The following is a 23,339-nucleotide window of genomic DNA, read 5'->3' as shown; positions in this document are numbered from 1 at the left end:
TACTGAAAAGCAGTAGTGAATTGGTATTTAGGAATTAGCAGAGTTAGGTGGAAACCCTTGGGAGGGTAAAAGCAAAGTGCCTTGGGCAACATCAACATAAATATGACACCTGAACAAGCATGAATAAACATCTGCCTTCTCTGTACCCATAGCACCTGCCACATAGGGATATTGGGGAATTGTCGGAACCCTCAGGAGTGGCTGTAATGAAACAAGAGCACAGTAATATGTAAGCCTACTCCTGCCAATCAAAATCTCTTTTCATCAGGCTTGATCTGTCTGGTCCCTGACATCTTTTCACTTATAATCAGACCCATGGAGAAAATCCTTGTACTCTGTCTCTTGTCTTACACCTAAACGTTTTAGACATGAAGACAACCACAGGCTTATCTGAATGCTACTTGATATATATGGAAGGCTTATACTCTATATAAACAATATGCCAATGCCTAGCCTTCAATATAGTGTGCACTTTTTACCTTATTTTTCATTCTAAAGTCAATTAATTATTTTTAGTTACTCTTTTTGGAATAAAAGACACATGACACACACATATATCCACACATCAAACACATACATGCACACATACCTATGCAGGCATAAAGAAAATTAATTTTACAATTGACTTTCTTATTAAAGCACCAAAGATCACATGAAGATCCAGCTGCCCTGAGGTTTAATTTCTATGAAGTTATCACAACAGCACATTGGGCCCCATCTGACCTGAAAACTTTGCAGAGAAGATGCCTTTTACCTGGATGGTATGCAGTCCACATAGAAAGATGGCTAACTTACTTTGCTACTTCTCAGGTAATGTCCTGAACTGAATTTCTTCTGTTTATTATATCCTCATAGTGTTGCACTGACAAACAGAAAATATAAATTAACATTGCCACAGATAGCAATTTATTATCAGAGATGACCATACCTAAGGAAGAAATGTGGATTTTTACATTTTTAATGTCAATGGTAGTACTACAATGTTAAGTGGCTGTGAAACACATTCTGGGGATCTTCTTTTGGATAGTAGCTGGTCTCAAAGTGGTAGGGCCTCACACAGGAGGCATCAGGTGCTTCACAGGCAATAACCAGTAGAGGAGCAGCCAGTTAGAACCTTTATGGAACACCATGTGCAGATACCCATGTGTCATCTGTCCTGTGGGAATCTTATAAGGAAAGAAGGAGGTTATGGATTAGACTGTCAAAATGGAAAGTGTTGTAACAGCTCCAGGAACTTGGGATAGAACAGGAAATAAGGATTTGCGGAAAGCGTCCACATCCTTTATCTTCTTCATTCCAGTCAGGTCACAACTAAAACCTGAGTTCTCTGTTGTGGTTTGTAAGGAGAATAGATGGGTAATTTTCATCTGTGTGCCCATTATATTTCCAAGCCATTGGCTCCAAGGTTAACTCATGGAATTTCATAAGTTGGATAATTATCTGTATTACAGAGCAGATGGAAAATCGTGTTTCTACTGAACTACTAAATCAAGAGAGTGTCGGTGTTTATGATTTACAATCAAGTTAGTTAAGGGTTATAAAAAATGCCTTTGGCAAAATTTGCTGTTTATTTGGAAGGACACAAGAATAGTAAACATTAACATGTATGCTAAGTAGTGCATATTTTCTTCCTTTTCACACTGATCTAATTGATTAACATCATACCAGGTCAAGGGAGGCAGCTTGGTCTATTTAATTTAATTTTGTTCTTCATAAAGTGACTATTTTTGACTCTACAGTTGCTAATTATTGATGGACAGCAGCTGAGATCTGACCCAGTTACTGTGATGGACGAAGTCCAGAAGTTTCTGGGAGTTACACCTCATTATAATTACTCTGAAGCACTAACGTGAGTCTATTCTCATGGTTGATTTCATTTCCATTATTTGCCATCATAAATTATCACTGGTAGGTGTGTATATAGCATCATTAATACTAGGTATGAATTTATACATCATTATGCTACTCAAAAGCAGTCAAAGGAATGTCCTCATTATTCATGTAGTGTCTCCCTTTTGAATACCAGGAACACTTTACCTTATAGGCATTTTATGTATCACAAATTCCCCTTTTTGTGAGCTTTTTCCCAGTATAAATTTGTTTAAGTAAACTTTCTACATGCCTGCTCTATGCAGAAAGCGTCTAGGAATTGAGGTTACAAAGGTGGAAAAGATGATCTCTTTCCCCAAGTAATTTACAGGTTAGAAATAAAATATTGATGGCCTCCTTTAGCTCTGTGAAAGTGAGTAGTGTTTTGGGCAGAATTGGGAAAGGGATACATTCATGTTTTACTCTGTATTTTTTAAATTGTGTATAACCAAATATAATCATGTGTAATGTTGTAGTTATTATTGCACAGCTGACCGCCCAGAACCTACCGGCATGTAACCGTAGCCATTTTATTATGCTCATGGAGCCTGTGGGCTGGGAATTTAGACAGGACACAGCCAGGACAGCTTGTCTCTGCTCAAAATATATACTTGGGCCCATATTTGGGAAGACATGAATATCTAGGTATGACTTGAATGGCTGGAGACTGGAGTCTTCTGGAAGCTTCTTTACTCACACCTTTGGCTCTTGGACTGGGATAGCTCGAAGCTGAGCTCAAAGGGACAAGACCTCTGTGTGACTTTCTCACAGTGTGGTGGCTTTGTGTTCTGAGAGGGGGTGGTATATCGAGGGAATGTGGTTCAAGGCCTTCTCTGACCTAGCCTTGCAAGTCACATAGCATCACTTACGCCATATTCTATTGATTGCAACCAAGTCACTAGAGCCAGTGCAAATCCAAGGGGAGGGAAAGGAGCCTCCACCTCTTGATGAGGAGGGGCAAGGGCGTTCTGCAGAAGAGAATGTGGGAGCGGGGATATTCTTGCAGTCACCTTGGGAAAATAAAATCATGTACTTGGGTGACTGAAAATGGAAAAAAAAGTGTAAAGAAGCAAAATAACAAACAAAAACAAAAGCTCCAAGCAGTCAAAATATATATTTAAAAGGGCATGTACTTGATGCCCTCACAAAGGCCTGATATACAGCCTATTAAGTTTTAGGCAAAATTTTGACAAGCTTGATTATATAATTTCCCAGTTCGCAGCAGATTAGAATCAGCAATTAGACAATTAGAGAGGGTAATGGAAGGACAGGAAAAGAAGCAATAAGATTGGGTTGTTCCTTATCCACTAAAACAAGTCTAATGAAGTTTCTACCTACACATGGAAATAACAACACAAGGCATGGCCCCTGTTGATTAAGTAGACAAAGCTTCCAGAATACGTTTACATAAATACTTATTGATGTCAGCATGTCTTCCCCTGCCTGCCTGCAGTAGTTTAGGGAATGGTTCTGTCCTGTTTACTACAAATAGTTCCTTATGGTTCAAAAAGCCTGTAAAATCATACTTTTAAAGAAGAGATTACAAACAAGTACAGAATATATGGTTTTGAATACATCTCACACATCACAAAAATTAATAACTATAGTGATGTTCAGTGTAATAAAAGAACTTGTAAGGCAACAAATTCATCTCCTCAAAGTTGTCTCACAGTTATTTGAGAAAGGCTTTGCATCTTAATTTCACAATTTCATGCCTACTGAAACCAAACCATAAAACAAGGAATTGATATAACTTAGCAAGAATAAATGCCCATTGTTAGACTTCGGGTCTATAACATTGTCAATGCAGTAAATGAAACCAAGGCAGCAAAGTAATGTGGATTCAAGGGTATGGCAACCCTATCTAAAAGAATGACTTTCAATATTCTGGATGGCTCTCCTTCCTCAGGTTGTATTAAGCTCTGCCTCACAACAGCTGTTTGGAGAGCAAGGAGAGACAGCAGCCCGTCCTGAGACCTCTGTACACCGGAGAGCAAAGGAGATGCTCTTAGTGTGTATAAATATCTTGGCTTGGTTGCCAGAGCTGTATTTTACCTTAATGCAGTTAAATATTCTCATCCTGAGGCAGAAAATGCTGTTTAGGGGCACTGTCATGCTGCCTTCCCCATCTCATTTTGCACAGCATGCAGAATTGTTTTTCCTCCTGGGAAATTAATGAAAACTAGAGGAAGTCCTATGATAGGCAAGGAGCAGATTGAAAAGTCCAGGTTGGAAATGACTCTGTCTTCCTTTTATCCATTTAACCAGTGATGTATTTAATTTTAATTGATAACAAGTACTAGGACAACCTGGACTGCAAGGATCAGGTCTCTAATAATAGATTGGGCAGGAAACTGTAAAGAAAAATTCCCTCTCCCCCTAAATGAGTTCACATATGTGCAGAAGCAAATTGCAGGTGCACCGGTATTATAGGAATGGGCCCAGGGCAACAAAATATTCTGCAACTAATTAACTTTACGTCCTACTCAATTATGCTCCATCTTTCTAAAACATCTGCTGAGCAACAAAAATGCAAACCTTTTCGATGTTTTATGCATGCAGCAAGTCCCATAGCAGTAAATTTAAAACTTCCCTTCCTATTTGGTTTATTCTTTCATTTTTCCTACCTTGTTAGTCCTAAACAAAAATTCTTATATATCTGAGTTTAAACCAAATAATTAGGCCACACATTCTTTTGTAACTTTTTGCAGCCATGGGAGCAAAACAACATTAGAATTTTCTTTAAGAGTATCAGGTCTGAATTAACCAATAGGATCATCTGCCTTCAACAAAAGAAATGAAAATTTGTCTAATCTTACATTCACCATTTGTATAATCTGTGTCTCAAGTTCTCTGGAAAAATATAGTGAATTATATCTTTACCCTTTTAATTTCCTCCTTGAAAAGTACAAACATATTGAACTGTTAAAAAAATATAGCAGTTTTCTTAGAAGCTTTAATTCAGGTTTATATACATGGAAGCAAAGTAAGTGTCCATCAACAGATGAATGGATAAAGAAGATGTGGCACATATATACAATGGAATATTACTCAGCCATAAAAAGAAATGAAATTGAGTTATTTGTAGTGAGGTGGATGGACCTAGAGTCTGTCATACAGAGTGAAGTAGGTCAGAAAGAGAAAAACAAATACCATATGCTAATACATATATATGGAATCTAAAAAGAAAAAAAAAGTGGTCATAAAGAACCTAGGGGTAAGACGGGAATAAAGATGCAGACCTACTAGAGAATGGACTTGAGGACATGGGGCAGGGGAATGGTAAGCTGGGACAAAGTGAGAGAGTGGCATGGACATATATACACTACCAAATGTAAGATAGCTAGCTAGTGGGAAGCAGCCACATAGCACAGGGAGATCAGGGGTGGGTTTGGGAGAGTGGGAGGGAGGGAGATGTAAGAGGGAGGATATATGGGGATATATGTATATGTATAGCTGATTCACTTTGTTATAAAGCAGAAACTAACACACCATTGTAAAGCAATTATACTCCAATAAAGATGTTAAAAAAAAAGAAGTATATTTTCATTACAGTCACCTTACTATATACCACTTAATGATGTCAAAGAAATCTGTGTATAACTTATAATCATTATATTTTTATTATCATTTATATATTTGATCTTTTGTAGTTTTGATCCCCAAAAGGGCTTTTGGTGTCAACTACTGGAAGGAGGAAAGACCAAATGCCTTGGAAAAAGCAAAGGTCGAAAGTATCCACCCATGGATCCAGAGGTAATATTTTCCTCATCTTTGAAATACACTGGTAGAACCCTGCGCATACAACTATTTCAAAGCTAGCAGACAATATATTTGATTCCTTTTTCTGCTTTTTCGTTGCTATCAATAGTTTTATATATTTGGAAAATAAATAGACCAACAGAGATAGATGACTGATAGATAGATATCTGTAGAAATTGTGTGCTGGGATGCAATTCAAACATAAATACTTACTGAACAGTAATTCCTTTCCAAATGTGTACTTAAATAAATTATCTACTAAACAAGTGATTTCGGATAAAATATATAAGCATTATTATTACATATTAAATACATATATCCAGCACGTATACAATGCCTGGTACTGAGTTAAGCAAAGGAGAGTGAACTGCTCTGATCACCAATTACAACATATGGTGGAGAGGTTCTTCCACATCACCAAGCAAGGCTCAGACACCAGCTGGGTGTCCCACAACTCAACACAATTCTGACACTGTCTTCCCAAAGATAGTAACAGATCCCACAGGCTAAGGGCCACATCCTACAAGAGTCCCTCCCTGTTCAGGTTTTCACCTCAAGTCCCAAGTCCAGGTTATCACCTCCATCTTGAACCACTGGCTATAGATTGGACGTTCCAAAACCCCCCTCCTTGGTTCTGATGAATATGCTAGAGTGGCTCCCAAAACTCAGAGAAACATTTTCCTTATTGGATCACTGTTTTATTACAAATGGATATAACTCAGAAATAGATATATGAGATATATCAGATATATGAGGTGCAGATATATGAGGTGCAGATATATGAGGTGCATAGGCCAAGATATGGGGTAAGGGTGTGGAGGTTCCATGCCTTTTCTGATTTCTCTAGTCTCTCTACATGTTCATCAACCCAGAAACTCTCCAAACCCCATCCTTTTTGGGTTTTTATGGAAGTTTCATTACAGTGACATGATTGATTAAATCACTGACAAATGGTGATTGATTCAACCTCCAGCCCCTCTCCCTTACCCCATGGTGAGGGGATAACATTAAAGTTCCAACCTTTTGCACCAGAGGGCACACAGCAGAAGCAAGAAGAACTACAATCCTGCAGCCTGTGGAACAAAAACCACATTCACAGAAAGATAGACAAGATGAAAAGGCAGAGGGCTATGTACCAGATGAAGGAACAAGATAAAACCACAGAAAAACAACTACATGAAGTGGAGACAGGCAACCTTTCAGAAAAAGAATTCAGAATAATGATAGTGAAGATGATCCAGGACCTCAGAAAAAGAATGGAGGCAAAGATCAAGAAGATGCAAGAAATGTTTAACAAAGACCTAGAAGAATTAAAGAACAAACAAACAGAGATGAACAATACAATAACCGAAATGAAAACTACACTAGAAGGAATCAATAGCAGAATAACTGAGGCAGAAGAACAGATAAGTGACCTAGAAGACAGAATGGTGGAACTCACTGCTGCAGAACAGAATAAAGAAAAAAGAATGAAAAGAAATGAAGACAGCCTAAGAGACCTCTGGGACAACATTAAACGCAACAACATTCACATTATAGGGGTCCCAGAAGGAGAAGAGAGAAAGGACCCCAGAAAATATTTGAAGAGATTATAGTCGAAAACTTCGCTAACATGGGAAAGGAAATAGCCACCCAAGTCCAGGAAGTGCAGCGAGTCCCATACAGGATAAACCCAAGGAGAAACATGCTGAGACACATAGTAATCAAATTGGCAAAAATTAAAGACAAAGAAAAATTATTAAAAGCAGCAAGGGGAAAACGACAAATAACATACAAGGGAACTCCCATAAGGTTAACAGCTGATTTCTCAGCAGAAACTCTACAAGCCAGAAGGGAGTGGCATGATACACTTAAAGTGATGAAAGGGAAGAACCTACAACCAAGATTACTCTACCCGGCAAGGATCTCATTCAGATTCAATGGAAAAATCAAAAGCTTTACAGACAAGCAAAAGCAAAGAGAATTCAGCACTACCAAACCAGCTCTACAACAAATGCTAAAGGAACTTCTCTGAGTGGGAAACACAAGAGAGGAAAAGGACCTACAAAAACAAACCCAGGGGGGACCTTAAAGATGGCAGAAGAATAAGACGCGGAGATCACCTTCCTCCCCACAGATACATCAGAAATACATCTACACGTGGAACAACTCCTACAGAACACCTACTGAAGGCTGGCAGAAGACCTCAGACCTCCCAAAAGGCAAGAAACTCCCCACGTACCTGGGTAGGGCAAAAGAAAAAAAAAGAAAAAACAGAGACAAAAGAATAGGGACGGCACCTGCACCAGTGGGAGGGAGCTGTGAAGGAGGAAAAGTTTCCACACACTAGGAAGCCCCTTCGCGGGCGGAGACTGCGCGAGGCGGAGGGGGAAGCTTCGGAGCCGCGGAGGAGAGCGCAGCCACAGGGGTGCGGAGGGCAAAGCGGGGAGATTCCCGCACAGAGGTTCGGTGCCAACCGGCACCCACCAGCCTGAGGGGCTTGTCTGCTCACCCGCCGGGGCGGGCGGGGCTGCGAGCTGAGGCTCTGAGGCTCGGGTTTTGGTTTCAGACGGAGCGCAGGGAGAGGACTGGGGCTGGCGGCTTGAACATAGCCTGAAGGGGTTAGTGCGCCACGGCTAGCCGGGAGGGAGTCCGGGGAAAAGTCTGCACCTGCCGAAGAGGCAAGAGCCTTTTTCTTCCCTCTTTGTTTCCTGGTGCGTGAGGAGAGGGGTTTAAGAACGCTGCTTAAAGGAGCTCCAGAGACGGGCGCGAGCCGCGGCTAAAAGCGCGGACCCCAGAGACGGGCGCGAGCCGCGGCTAAAAGCGCGGACCCCAGAGACGGGCGGGAGACGCTAAGGCTGCTGCTGCCGCCACCAAGGGGCCTGTGTGCGAGCACAGGTCACTCTCCACACCCCTCTTCCGTGGAGCCTGTGCAGCCCGCCACTGCCAGGGTCCCGAGATCCAGGGACAACTTCCCCGGGAGAACGCACAGCGCGCCTCAGGCTGGTGCAACGTCACGCCGGCCTCTGCCGCCGCAGGCCCGCCCCGCACGCCGTGCCCCTCCCTCCCCCTGGCCTGAGTGAGCCAGAGCCCCCGAATCAGCGGCTCCTTTAACCCGTCCTGTCTGAGCGAAGAACAGACGCCCTCCAGCGACCTACACGCAGAGGCAGGGCCAAATCCAAAGCTGAGCCCCGGTGAGCTGTGAGAACAAAGAAGAGAAAGGGAAATCTCTCCCAGCAGCCTCAGGAGCAGCAGATTAAAGCTCCACAATCAACTTGATATACCCTGCATCTGTGGAATACCTGAATAGACAACCAATCATCCCAAATTAAGGAAGTGGACTTTAGGAGCAAGACCTATGATTTTTTTCCCTTTTCCTCTTTTTGTGAATGTATATGTGTATACTTCTGTGTGAGATCTTGACTGTATAGTCTTGCTTCCACCATCTGTCCTAGGGTTCTATCCGTCCATGGTTTTTTTTTTTAATTTTTTCTTAATAATTAATTTTAATAACGTTATTATACTTTACCTTCGTTCTTTCTTTCTTTCCTTCCTTCCTTCCCTCCTTTAGACAACGAATCATCCCAAATTGAGGAGGTGGTCTCTGAGAGCAAGATTTATGATTTTTCCCCCTTTACCTCTTTTAGTGACGGTGTATGTGTATGCTTCTGTGTAAGATTTTGTCTGTATAGCTTTGCTTCCAACATTTGTCCTAAGGTTCTATCCGTCCCTTTTTTTTTTTCTAAATAAGAATTTTTTAATTCAATAACTTTATTATACTTTATTTTATTTTTACTGTATCTTCTTTTTTTTTCCTTCTTTCCCTCCTTCCTTCCTTCCTCCCTCCCTCCCTCCTTTCTTTTCTTTCCTTCTTGCCTTCTTTCCGTCTTTGCTTCTTTCTTTCTTTCTTCCTTCCTTCCTTCCCTCCTTTCCTTCTTTCTTTCCTCATACTTCTACTAATTCTCTCTACTTTTCCTCCCTTTTATTCTGAGCCGTGTGGATGAAACGCTCTTGGTGCTCCAGCCAGGAGTCAGGGCTCTGCCTCTGAGGTAGGAGACCCAACTTCAGGACACTGGTCAACAAGAGACCTCCCAGCTCCACATAATATCAAACAGCGAAAATCTCCCAGAGACCTCCATCTTAACACCAGCACCCAGCTTCACTCAACGACCAGCAAGCCACAGTGCTGGATAACCTATGCCAAACAACTAGCAAAACAGAAACACAACCCCACCCATTAGCAGAGAGGCTGCCTAAAATCATAATAACAGACACCCCAAAACACACCACCAGACGTGAACCTGCCCACTAGAGACAAGATCCAGCCTCATCCACCACAACACAGGCACTAGTCCCCTCCACCAGGAAGCCTACACAACCCACTGAACCAACCTTAGCCACTGGAGACAGACATCAAAAACAGCGGGAACTACGAACCTGCACTCTGCAAAAAGGAGACCCCAAACACAGTAAGATAAGCAAAATGAGAAGACAGAAAAACACACAGCAGATAAAGGAGCAAGATAAAAATGCACCAGATCTAACAAATGAAGAGGAAAGAGGCAGTCTACCTGAAAAAGAATTCAGAATGATAGTAAGGATGATCCGAAATTTTGGAAATAGAATGGACAAAATGCAAGAAACAGTTAACAAGGACCTAGAAGAACTAAAGATGAAACAAGCAACGATGAACAACACAATAAATGAAATTAAAAGTACTCTAGATGGGATCAATAGCAGAATAACTGAGGCAGAAGAACGGATAAGTGACCTGCAAGATAAAATAGTGGAAATAACTACTGCAGGGCAGAATAAAGAAAAAAGAATGAAAAGAACTGAGGACAGTCTCAGAGACCTCTGGGACAACATTAAATGCACCAACATTCGAATTATAGGGGTTCCAGAAGAAGAAGAGAAAAAGAAAGGGACTGAGAAAATATTTGAAGAGATTATAGTTGAAAACTTCCCTAATATGGGAAAGGAAATAGTTAAACAAGTCCAGGAAGCACAGAGAGTCCCATACAGGATAAATACAAGGAGAAATACGCCAAGACACATATTAATCAAACTGTCAAAAATTAAATACAAAGAAAGCATATTTAAAGCAGCAAGGGAAAAACAACAAATAACACATAAGGGAATCCCCATAAGGTTAACAGCTGATCTCTCAGCAGAAACCCTACAAGACAGAAGGGAGTGGCAGGACATACTGAAAGTGATGAAGGAGAAAAACCTGCAGCCAAGATTACTCTACCCAGCAAGGATCTCATTCAGATTTGATGGAGAAATTAAAACCTTTACAGACAAGCAAAAGCTGAGAGTTCAGCACCACCAAACCAGCTTTACAACAAATGCTAAAGGATCTTCTCTAGGCAAGAAACACAAGAGAAGGAAAAGACCTATAATAACGAACTCAAAACAATTTAGAAAATGGGAATAGGAACATACATATCGATAATTACCTTAAATGTAAATGGACTAAATGCTCCCACCAAAAGACACAGATTAGCTGCATGGATACAAAAACAAGACCCTTATATATGCTGTCTACAAGAGACCCACTTCAGACCTAGAGACACATACAGACTGAAAGTAAGGGGATGGAAAAAGATATTCCATGCAAATGGAAACCAAAAGAAAGCTGGAGTAGCAATTCTCATATCAGAAAAAATAGACTTTAAAATAAGGACTATTAAAAGAGACAAAGAAGGACACTACATAATGATCAAGGGATCGATCCAAGAAGAAGATATAACAATTGTAAATATTTATGCACCCAACAAAGGAGCACCTCAATACATAAGGCAAATACTAACAGCCATAAAAGGGGAAATCGATAGTAACACATTCATAGTAGGGGACTTTAACACCCCACTTTCACCCATGGACAGATCATCCAAAATGAAAATAAATAAGGAAACACAAGCTTTACATGATACATTAAACAAGATGGACGTAATTGATATTTATAGGACATTCCATCCAAAAACAACAGAATACACATTTTTCTCAAGTGCTCATGGAACATTCTCCAGGATAGATCATATCTTGGGTCACAAATCAGGCCTTGGTAAATTTAAGAAAATTGAAATTTTGTCAAGTATTTTTTCCGACCACAATACTATGAGACTAGATATCAATTACAGGAAAAGATCTGTAAAAAAATACAAACACATGGAGGCTAAACAATACAATACTTCATAACGAAGTGATCACTGAAGAAATCAAAGAGGAAATAAAAAAATACCTAGAAACAAATGACAATGGAGACACAATGACCCAAAATCTATGGGATGCAGCAAAAGCAGTTCTAAGAGGGAAGTTTATAGGAATACAATCCTACCTCAAGAAACAGAAAACATCTCGAATAAACAACCTATCCTTGCACCTAAAGCAATTAGAGAAAGAAGAACAATAAACCCCAAAGTTAGCAGAAGGAAAGAAATCATAAAAATCAGATCAGAAATAAATGAAAAAGAAATGAAGGAAATGATAGCAAAGATCAATGAAACTAAAAGCTGGTTCTTTGAGAAGATAAACAAAATTGATCAACCACTAGCCAGACTCATCAAGAAAAAAAGGGAGAAGACTCAAATCAATAGAATTAGAAATGAAAAAGGAGAGGTAACAACTGACGCTGCAGAAATAAAAAAGATCATGAGAGATTACTACAAGAAACTCTATGCCAATAAAATGGACAACCTGGAAGAAATGGACAAATTCTTAGAAATGCACAACCTGCCAAGACTGAATCAGGAAGAAATAGAAAAAATGAACAGACCAATCACAAGCACTGAAATTGAAACTGTGATTAAAAATCTTCCAACAAACAAAAGCCCAGGACCAAATGGCTTCACAGGCGAATTCTATCAAACATTTAGAGAAGAGCTAACACCTATCCTTCTCAAACTCTTCCAAAATATAGCAGAGGGAGGAACACTCCCAAATTCCTTCTACAAGGCCACCATCACCTTGATACCAAAACCAGACAAGGATGTCACAAAGAAAGAAAACTACAGGCCAATATCACTGATGAACATAGATGCAAAAATCCTCAACAAAATACTAGCAAACAGAATCCAACAGCACATTAAAAGGATCATACACCATGATCAAGTGGGGTTTATTCCAGGAATGCAAGGATTCTTCAATATACGCAAATTAATCAACGTGATACACCATATTAACAAATTGAAGGAGAAAAACCATATGATCATCTCAATAGATGCAGAGAAAGCTTTTGACAAAATTCAACACCCATTTATGATAAAAACCCTGCAGAAAGTAGGCATAGAAGGAACTTTCCTCAACATAATAAAGGCCATATATGACAAGCCCACAGCCAACATCATCCTCAATGGTGAAAAACTGAAACCATTTCCATTAAGATCAGGAACAAGACAAGGTTGCCCACTCTCACCACTCTTATTCAACATAGTTTTGGAAGTTTTAGCCACAGCAATCAGAGAAGAAAAGGAAATAAAAGGAATCCAAATCGGAAAAGAAGAAGTAAAGCTGTCACGGTTTGCAGATGACATGATCCTATACATAGAGAATCCTAAAGATGCTACCAGAAAACTACTAGAGCTAATCAATGAATTTGGTAAAGTGGCAGGATAGAAAATTAATGCACAGAAATCTCTGGCATTCCTATATACTAATGATGAAAAATCTGATAGTGAAATCAAGAAAACACTCCCATTTACCATTGCAACAAAAAGAATAAAATATCTAGGAATAAACCTACCTAAGGAGACAAAAGACCTGTATGCAGAAAATTATAAGACACTGATGAAAGAAATTAAAGATGATACAAATAGATGGAGAGATATACCATGTTCTTGGATTGGAAGAATCAACATTGTGAAAATGACTCTACTACCCAAAGCAATCTAAATATTCAATGCAATCCCTATAAAACTACCACTGGCATTTTTCACAGAACTAGAACAAAAAAATTCACAATTTGTATGGAGACACAAAAGACCCCAAATAGCCAAAGCAATCTTAAGAATGAAAAACGGAGCTGGAGGAATCAGGCTCCCTGACTTCAGACTATACTACAAAGCTACAGTGATCAAGACAGTGTGGTACTGGCACAAAAACAGAAAGATAGATCAATGGAACAGGATAGAAAGCCCAGAGATAAACCCACACAAATATGGACACCTTATCTTTGATAAAGGTGGCAGGAGTGTACAGTGGAGAAAGGACAGTCTCTTCAATAAGTGGTGCTGGGAAAACTGGACAGGTACATGTAAAAGTATGAGATTAGATCACTCCCTAACACCATACACAAAAATAAGCTCAAAATGGATTAAAGACCTAAATGTAAGGCCAGAAACTATAAAACTCTTAGAGGAAAACATAGGCAGAACACTCTATGACATAAATCACAGCAAGATCCTTTCTGACCCACCTCCTAGAGTAATGGAAATAAAAACAAAAATAAACAAATGGGACCTAATGAAACTTCAAACCTTTTGCACAGCAAAGGAAACCATAAAGAAGACCAAAAGACAACCCTCAGAATGGGAGAAAATATTTGCAAATGAAGCAACGGACAAAGGATTAATCTCCAAAATTTACAAGCAGCTTATGCAGCTCAATATCAAAAAAAACAAACAACCTAATCCAAAAATGGGCAGAAGACCTAAATAGACATTTCTCCAAAGAAGATATACAGACTGCCAACAAACACATGAAAGAATGCTCAACATCATTAATCATTAGAGAAATGCAAATCAAAACTACAATGAGATATCATCTCACACCAGTCAGAATGGCCATCATCAAAAATCTAGAAACAATAAATGCTGGAGAGGGTGTGGAGAAAAGGGAACACTCTTGCACTGCTGGTGGGAGTGTGAATTGGTTCAGCCACTGTGGAGAACAGTATGGAGGTTCCTTAAAAATCTACAAATAGAACTACCATATGACCCAGCAATCCCACTACTGGGCATATACCCTGAGAAAACCAAAATTCAAAAAGAGTCATGTACCAAAATGTTCATTGCAGCTCTATTTACAGTGGCCCGGAGATGGAAACAACCTAAGTGTCCATCGTCGGATGAATGGATAAGGAAGATGTGGCACATATATACAATTGAATATTACTCAGCCATAAAAAGAAACGAACTTGAGCTATTTGTAATGAGGTGGATAGACCTAGAGTCTGTCATACAGAGTGAAGTAAGTCAGAAAGAAAAAGACAAACACTGTATGCTAACACATATATATGGAATTTAAGAAAAAAAAAATGTCATGAAGCACCTAGGGGTAAGGCAGGAATAAAGACGCAGACCTACTAGAGAATGGACTTGAGGTTATGGGGAGGGGGAAGGGTGAGCTGTGACAGGGCGAGAGAGAGTCATGGACATATACACACTAACAAACGTAGTAAGGTAGATAGCTAGTGGGAAGTAGCCGCATGGCACAGGGATATTGGCTCGGTGCTTTGTGACAGCCTGGAGGGGTGGGATAGGGAGGGTGGGAGGGAGGGAGACGCAAGAAGGAAGACATATGGGGACATATATATATGTATAACTGATTCACTTTGTTATAAAGCAGAAACTAACACACCATTGTAAAGCAATTATACCCCAATAAAGATGTTAAAAAAAAAAAAAAACCAAAACAATTAAGAAAATGGTTCACAGGAACATACATATCAATAATTACCTTAAACGTGAATGGTTTAAATGCTCCAACCAAAAGACACAGGCTTGCTGAATGGATACAAAAACAAGTCTACAAGAGACCCACTTCAGATCTAGGGACACATACAGACTGAAAGTGAGGGGATGGAAAAAGATATTCCATGCAAATGGAAATCAAAAGAAAGCTGGAGTAGCTATACTCATATCAGATAAAATAGACTTTAAAATAAAGAATGTCACAAGAGACAAGGAAGGACACTACATAATGATCAAGGAATCAATCCAAGAGGAAGATATAACAATTATAAATATATACGCTCCCAACATAGGAGCACCTCAATACATAAGGCAACTGCTAACAGCTGTAAAAGAGGAAATCAACAGTAACACAATAATAGTGGGGGACTTTAACACCTCACTTACACCAATGGACAGATCATCCAAAATGAAAATAAATAAGGAAACACAAGCTTTAAATGACACAATAGACCACATAGATTTATAGGATATTCCATCCAGAAACAGCACATTACACTATCTTCTCAAGTGCGCACGGAACATTCTCCAGGATAGATCACATCTTGGGTCACAAATCAAGCCTCAGTAAATTTAAGAAAACTGAAATCACATCAAGCATCTTTTCTGACCACAATGCTGTGAGATTAGAAATGTTACAGGGAAAAAATATAAAAAACACAAACACATGGACTAAGCAATACGTTACTAAATAACCAAGAGATCACTGAGGAAATCAAAGAGGAAATCAAAAAATACCTAGAAAAAAATGACATGAAAACACGACAATCCAAATCCTATGGGATGCAGCAAAAGCAGTTCTAAGAGAGAAGTTTATAGCTATACAAGCCTACCTCAAGCAACAAGAAAAATCTCAAATAAACAATCTAACCTTACACCTAAAGGAACTAGAGAAAGAAGAACAAACAAAACCCAAAGTTAGCAGAAGGAAAGAAATTATAAATATCAGAGCAGAAATAAATGAAATAGAAACAAAGAAAACAATAGCAAAGATCAATAAAACTAAAAGCTGGTTCTTTGAGAAGATAAACAAAATTGATAAACCATTAGCCAGACTCATCAAGAAAAAGAGGGAGAGGACTCAAATCAATAAAATTAGATATGAAAAAGGAGAAGTTAAACAGACACCACAGAAATACAAAGCATCCTAAGAGACTACTACAAGCAACTCTATGCCAGTAAAATGGACAACCTGGAAGAAATGGACACATCCTTAGAAAGGTATAACCTTCCAAGACTGAACCAGGAAGAAATAGAAAATATGAACAGATGAATCACAAGGAATGAAATTGAAACTGTGATTAAAAATCTTCCAGCAAACAAAAGTCCAGGACCAGATGGCTTCACAGGTGAATTCTATCAAACACTTAGAGAAGAGCTAACACCCATCCTTCTCAAACTCTTCCAAAAAATTGCAGAGGAAGGAACACTTCCAAACTCATTCTATGAGGCCACCATCACCCTGATACCAAAACCAGACAAAGATACTACAAAAAAGAAAATTACAGACCAATATCACTGATGAATATAGATGCAAAAATTCTCAACAAAATACTAGCAAACAGAATCCAACAACACATTAAAAGGATCATACACCATGATCAAGTGGGATTTATCCCAGGGATGCAAGGATTCTTCAATATATACAAATCAATCAATGTAATACACCATATTAACAAATTGAAGAATAAAAACTATATGATGATCTCAATAGATGCAGAAAAAGCTTTTGACAAAATTCAACACCCATTTATGATAAAAAAAACTCTCCAGAAAGTGGGCATAGAGGGAACCTACCTCAACATAATAAAGGCCATATATGACAAACCCACAGCAAACATCATTCTCAATGGTGAAAAACTGAAAGCGTTTCCTCTAAGATCAGGAAAAACACAAGGATGTCCACTCTCACCACTATTGTTCAACATAGTCTTGGAAGTCCTAGCCACGGCAATCAGAAAAGAAAAAGAAATAAAAGGAATACACATTGGAAAAGAAGAAGTAAACCTGTCACTGTTTGCAGATGACATGATACTATACATAGAGAATCTTAAAGATGCCACCAGAAAACTACTAGAGCCTAATCAATGAATTTGGTTAAGTTGCAGGATACAAAATTAATGCACAGAAATCTCTTGCATTCCTATCATTATGATGAAAAATCTGAAAGAGAAATTAAGGAAACACTCCCATTTACCACTGCAACAAGAAGAATAAAATACCTAGGAATAAACCTACCTAAGGAGACAAAAGACCTGTATGCAGAAAATTATAAGACACTGATTAAAGAAGTTAAAGATGATACCAACAGATGGAGAGATATACCATGTTCTTAGATTGGAAGAATCAATATTGTAAAAATGACTATACTACCCAAAGCAATCTACAGATTCAATGCAATCCCTATCAAATTACCAATGACATTTCTTACGGAACTAGAACAAAAAAATCTTAAAATTTGTATGGAGACACAAAAGACCCCGAATAGCCAAAGCAGTCTTGAGGGAAAAAAATGGAGCTGGAGGAATGAGACTCCCTGACTTCAGACTATACTACAAAGCTACAGTAATCAAGACAGTATGGTACTGGCACAAAAACAGAAACATATATTAATGGAACAAGATAGAAAGCCCAGAGATAAACCCATGCACCTATGGTCAACTAATCTATGACAAAGGAGGCAAAGATATACAATGGAGAAAAGACAGCCTCTTCAATAAGTGGTGCTAGGAAAACTGGACAGCTACATGTAAAAGAATGAAATTAGAACACTCCCTAACACCATACACAAAAATAAATTCAAAATGGATTCGAGACCTAAATGTAAGTCTGGACACTATAAAACTCTTAGAGGAAAACTTAGGAAGAACACTCTTTGACATAAATCACAGCAAGATCTTTTTTGACCTACCTCCTAGAGTAATGGAAATAAAAACAAAAATATACAAATGGGACCAAATGAAACTTAAAAGCTTTTACACAGCAAAGGAAACTACAAACAAGACAAAAAGACAACCCTCAGAATGGGAGAAAATATTTGCAAATGAATCAACGGACAAAGGGTTAATCTCCTAACTATATAAACAGCTCATCAATATTAAAGAACAAACAACCCAATCCAAAAATGGGCAGAAGACCTAAATAGACATTTCTGCAAAGAGGACATACAGATGGCCAAGAGGCACATGAAGAGCTGCTCAACATCACTATTAGAGAAATGCAAATCAAAACTACAATGAGGTATCACCTCACACCAGTTAGAATGGGCATCATCAGAAAATCTACAAACAACAAATGCTGGAGAGGGTGTGGAGAAAAGGGAACCCTCTTGCACTGTTGGTGGGAATGTACATTGATACAGCCACTATGGAGAACAGTATTGAGGTTCCTTAAAAAACTAAAAATAGAATTACCATATGAACCAGCAATCCCACTACTGGGCATATACCCAGAGAAAACCATAATTCAAAAAGACACGTGCACCCCCAATATTCATTGCAGCACTATTTACAATAGCCAGATCATGGAAGCAACCTAAATGCCCATCGACAGACGAATGGATAAAGAAGTTGTGGTACATGTATACAATGGAATATTACTCAGCCATAAAAAGGAACGAAATTGGGTCATTCATTGAGACGTGGATGGATCTAGAGACTGTCATACAGAGTGAAGTAAGTCAGAAAGAGAAAAATAAATATCGTGTATTAACGCATGTATGTGGAACCTAGAAAAATGGTACAGATGAACCGGTTTGCAGGGCAGAAGTTGAGACACAGTTGTAGAGAACAAGTGTATGGACACCAAGGGGGGAAAGCCCTATGGGGTGTGGGGATGGTGGTGTGATGAATTGGGCGATTGGGATTGACATGTATACACTGATGTGTATAAAACTGATGACTAATAAGAACCTGCTGTATAAAAAATTTAAAAATAAAAAGTTCCAACCTTTTAACCACAAGGTTGGTTCCCCATGCCACCAGCCTCCATTCTTAGGTGGGGTCCATAAGCCACCTCATCAACATAACAAAATATACCTTTATCACTATCTCACTTAGGAAATTCCAAGGGTTTTAGAAGCTCTGTGCCAGAAATGGGGCCAATGATCAACGTCATATTTCTTATTATGAATCACAATATCACAAATAGGATACAGGATAAAACAGTTATGAGCCCAGATTTATTATAGGAGGATAAGTTAGTTACAGTCACTTGTTTATAATAAGATACACAAAACAATGTGAAACTACAAAAAGGCAGGGGAAAAAAAATCTTTCAATAAAAGTTATAGTATGAGGAGATAGACTAGGATTGGGAAACCAATTAGCAATCAACTGAGCAGATATAATGAGTATCTCTCCTAAGACAAGGTGGGCAAAAGGAGGATGGAAGATATTAGGTATTACTATGGATATAGAAGAACCAGAAGGTCCTCAAACTATACCTTTGAACTCAATAATTTCAAAAGGCCTTCAAAAATCACTTTAATCTACCAAGAAATCAGTGTAAAATTCCACTACTTCTATAAAAATCTTATCCAGAATTTGAAGTGTTTACAATCTGGTTTAAGGGTAGAAATGTAACGAAATTCCTGGTTAATGGTACAAGACAAAATGTGGTTATGTTAAGTCCATTTCCACAGTACACACAAAAGTGGCTAAGGGAGTTTTAGGAAGAGACTCATTTGTGCTAAAATATTGGGAGGGCTTAAGAGAGATGGTGTAACTTTGACCAGATGGAAGCCGATACGTGGGCCATTGCTGCCTATATTTTCACAGGAAAAATGTTCATCTCTACTATTTTATCAAAGAGACACAGAACTATGTTCATTGGGTTCTAATATGAGGTAAGTGACATCCACAGAGAAAGACCAATTATAAATTTTCTGTCTTCCAGAAATAAAACAAACTAAAACCACAGATGTATCTGATAATCCTTTTTTAAACCATTCATCTAAAAATGGCCCATCACTCCAGCTTGGTTAGGAATATAAGAATCACAGGAAAGATCATTATAGTGATCTCTATGATGAGACCTTATAATATCTTTGAAGAAGAAATGCTTAATGATTTTTCAAAAAAACTGTTTTGGTCCTGAATAAATATAGAAAACATTTTATAAATTGCAAGTTATTTCTTTAATCATGAAATTCAGCTTTTGTGATTATGTTCATTTTTCATCTTTATGCTATTACCCAATTTTACATAAAGTGACCAATTTAAAAAACAGATGTTTTTTCTGTAGATTTGGTACCACATCTGGTCCCTACGTACCTCATTCTTCTTTAGTATTATATACTTCTTAGCAACTTTTCTCCCTACATAGACTTCAGCAATCCCTTAATAAATTGGTGTTTTAGTGGTTGTATAAGGCACGTAAGTTATACCTGGACCCATTTTTATTTTCCAGCTATACTTCCGCCAAATATTTTCTAATGGCAAAAATGAGTGATATCTGCAGAAAAATACAAAGAAATACCTATTTTACAGCCGGTCCAAGTGTAGTAGAATTTCTTTAAAAATGTGCGCAATCTCATTTAATGAACTAATAGCTTCCTTTGCCTTCTTTTTCTTTTCACTTTTCAGTCTAGAACCTTCCTCTCTAATTACTACCGAGATCATAATGTGGAACTGTCCAAACTGCTACACAGACTGGGGCAGCCTCTCCCATCATGGCTGAGACAGGAGCTACAAAAAGTGAGATAGCACTGGAGAGAAGAACCAAGGCTCCCAAGATACTGACTTTTACTATGAAACAGAAAAACAAACCCCCCATCTTTTATCCCCTTAATGCACTTGTGACTGTCAACAGAGGATCGTGTGAATAAATCTCCTTCTATCTTTTTCATAAAATGAAAACTGTTATATATGCACTCATTGGCAATTACTAGCATCAATCCCTGTGTGACTTTTGACAAATAATGTGGGGTTTTGTGGCATTACCCGGTTTCCAATGTGGGGATCATAACACAGCCCAGTTCCTCTGTTGACCATAAGGTTTCAGAAACTGTTTGACTGAGAACACTGATTATATGCAAGAGACAAATTAGAATCTTGAGGAAAAGATAAGGACTGAGATATCTGTAAATGAGGCTAGTAGTAACCCAATATCTGAATTAAGGGCTTACATTTTCCCTTGCTAATTTAAAAACAATTTTGATTTTGTTATGAAATTATAAGTATAATCCTATGCTCTTATTTTGAGCAGTTATTACCTATTATATTTAGCCCACACATGTTTTCCCCTGTTACTCCTCTTTATGAATTTCTTTGACTTGCTAAAGAAGTTGCAAAGTTGTAACCTTCCACATTTTTGGTCTGTTTTCCTCTTATAGGAGGAGACTATCTGAAAATTTCCATATTCACTGACAATAGTATTTTATCTGGCAAGCATGCCATTCTCAGTGAATTTTGCATTTATGGTTCCAACAGCGGCTATCAGAGATTTGGGGGGAAAATGAATGAGAAAGTGCATACTTTGCATAATATTAACTACTGTGTGTAAGGCCATCTTTCCATGGGTAAAAATCTTACCATACTATTAATCTAGGTATTTCCACCTTGACAATAATGTAGTATTTATATATTTTTTCACTATCCACAGAAGAAAAAAACTTTATTGATAAGACATGGAATGAAAATACCAGTATGTGTTTACAGGTAGAGAGAGGCACTTGTGCCTTTTATGTAGTACATGTCAATCGTTTAAAGCATGGACTTTTATATGTGTCAGTATGTATACTAATGCAGAACATTACGTTTTTAATGCCTATTTAACAGAAGAAATGTAATCTAAAGCTTACCTCTTTAAACACCATGAATTCTCTAAATTAAACCATATTTCTCATCCATGCCATCCAAAAATTAATTTCTAGAGAAGAAGTGATGCTCTTCCTGTCTTAGAGTTATAGGTTACTCTCCCATTTGGAGGATTTTTGTCTCATTTGTCAATGAAGGTATGTTAAAGGTTTGTTAATCTTTTCTGTGATACATGAATGTAAAATTTCAGCAGAACAGTAAATCAAAGTGGCTTTGGTAGCATTACCTATCAATCCATCCTTCCTCCAGAGCAATTTTTCTATAGGCTGTAAATAATATTACTTTCTCCTATAATTTGAGCAGTTATGCTTGACATAATTCAGTGTCTTCAAAGGAAACTGAAGATCATCGTTTCTGTTTATTTGTTGTTTGTGGTTTTAAGCAAACAATTCAAGTATGATCTAAAAGAGAATCAAGAAACAGGATTCACCTTTGGATCTATACTTCATTAAGATGTTTGTTTTTCTGTTGTTTTCCCACTGCATCTAAAGGCTCTTGATCTTTTTCAGAAAATGTTAAGATTTTTCTTGGGTATGAATTGATACAAATCACAAAACTGTTGCTTTTGCTGTTCTTTGTTCAGTGTGAGACTCAGTTTCTCCACCTTATTGTTACTCAGGTGAGCATGTGCTTGATAGCATTCCATTAAAGCACACTAAAATCGTAAGAATTGTGTATTTAGAACTCTAACTTTTGATTTATTTGTTCTAGTTTCCTCCAGTTACATTCTAATTTTTTCTTTCATGAAGTAGAGATTAACATTTTTTTTCCCAAGTGGGAAAAAAGAGATATTTGTAGAAAAGAGGGGAGATACTTTTCATATTGAGTAAAATTCATATAATTCAAAGTCTACCTAATCACCAGATTTTTTTAAATGTAACTAATTTTCTGCATTTTCTTATTTTTTCTAAATAATGTATACAGTATCATTCACCTACCTACAAATAGCTGGGAGCAAAATTCCCACAAATTCAACTAGTCTTTTCTTCCCTGGTTCATTTCAATCAGTATGCACATTTTTCTAACTAAGATTGACAGTGAAGACAACAAAACAAATTTTAATTATGTAATTCATCTCTTACAGTAAACTACTTAAAGGAACTCTGGGCTATGAGAAGATTATAATAAATCTGGAAAATATCTTAGTTTTAAGAATATCTTGGTTTTCCCAATTTTTACCCACTGGCTACTTCAGAACTATTGACTCAATATTTAG

The 23,339-nt window shown here is 38.1% G+C and overlaps 1 protein-coding gene across 1 annotated transcript in view; it reads left to right on the top strand.

Moving 5' to 3' along the window:
- The window catches only part of LOC309821971 (bifunctional heparan sulfate N-deacetylase/N-sulfotransferase 4), a gene marked incomplete at both ends in the record, with an annotated part of 247,062 nt that extends 226,052 nt beyond the window's left edge, over nucleotides 1–21,010 (top strand). The window contains 4 exons of the mRNA XM_082653541.1: nucleotides 640–810; nucleotides 1,740–1,849; nucleotides 5,523–5,625; nucleotides 20,891–21,010. Coding sequence (XP_082509667.1) covers nucleotides 640–810; nucleotides 1,740–1,849; nucleotides 5,523–5,625; nucleotides 20,891–21,010 — 504 coding nt within the window. The remainder of the gene's footprint in view (nucleotides 1–639; nucleotides 811–1,739; nucleotides 1,850–5,522; nucleotides 5,626–20,890) is intronic.
- Between the last annotated feature and the right edge of the window lie 2,329 nt (nucleotides 21,011–23,339).

This window comes from Grampus griseus (genome assembly GCF_964374135.1).
Source record: "Grampus griseus genome assembly, chromosome: 4".
NCBI lineage: Eukaryota > Metazoa > Chordata > Mammalia > Artiodactyla > Delphinidae > Grampus > Grampus griseus.
Note: the sequence above shows the minus strand (reverse complement) of the source record. Positions and strands in the feature narration are given on the sequence as shown.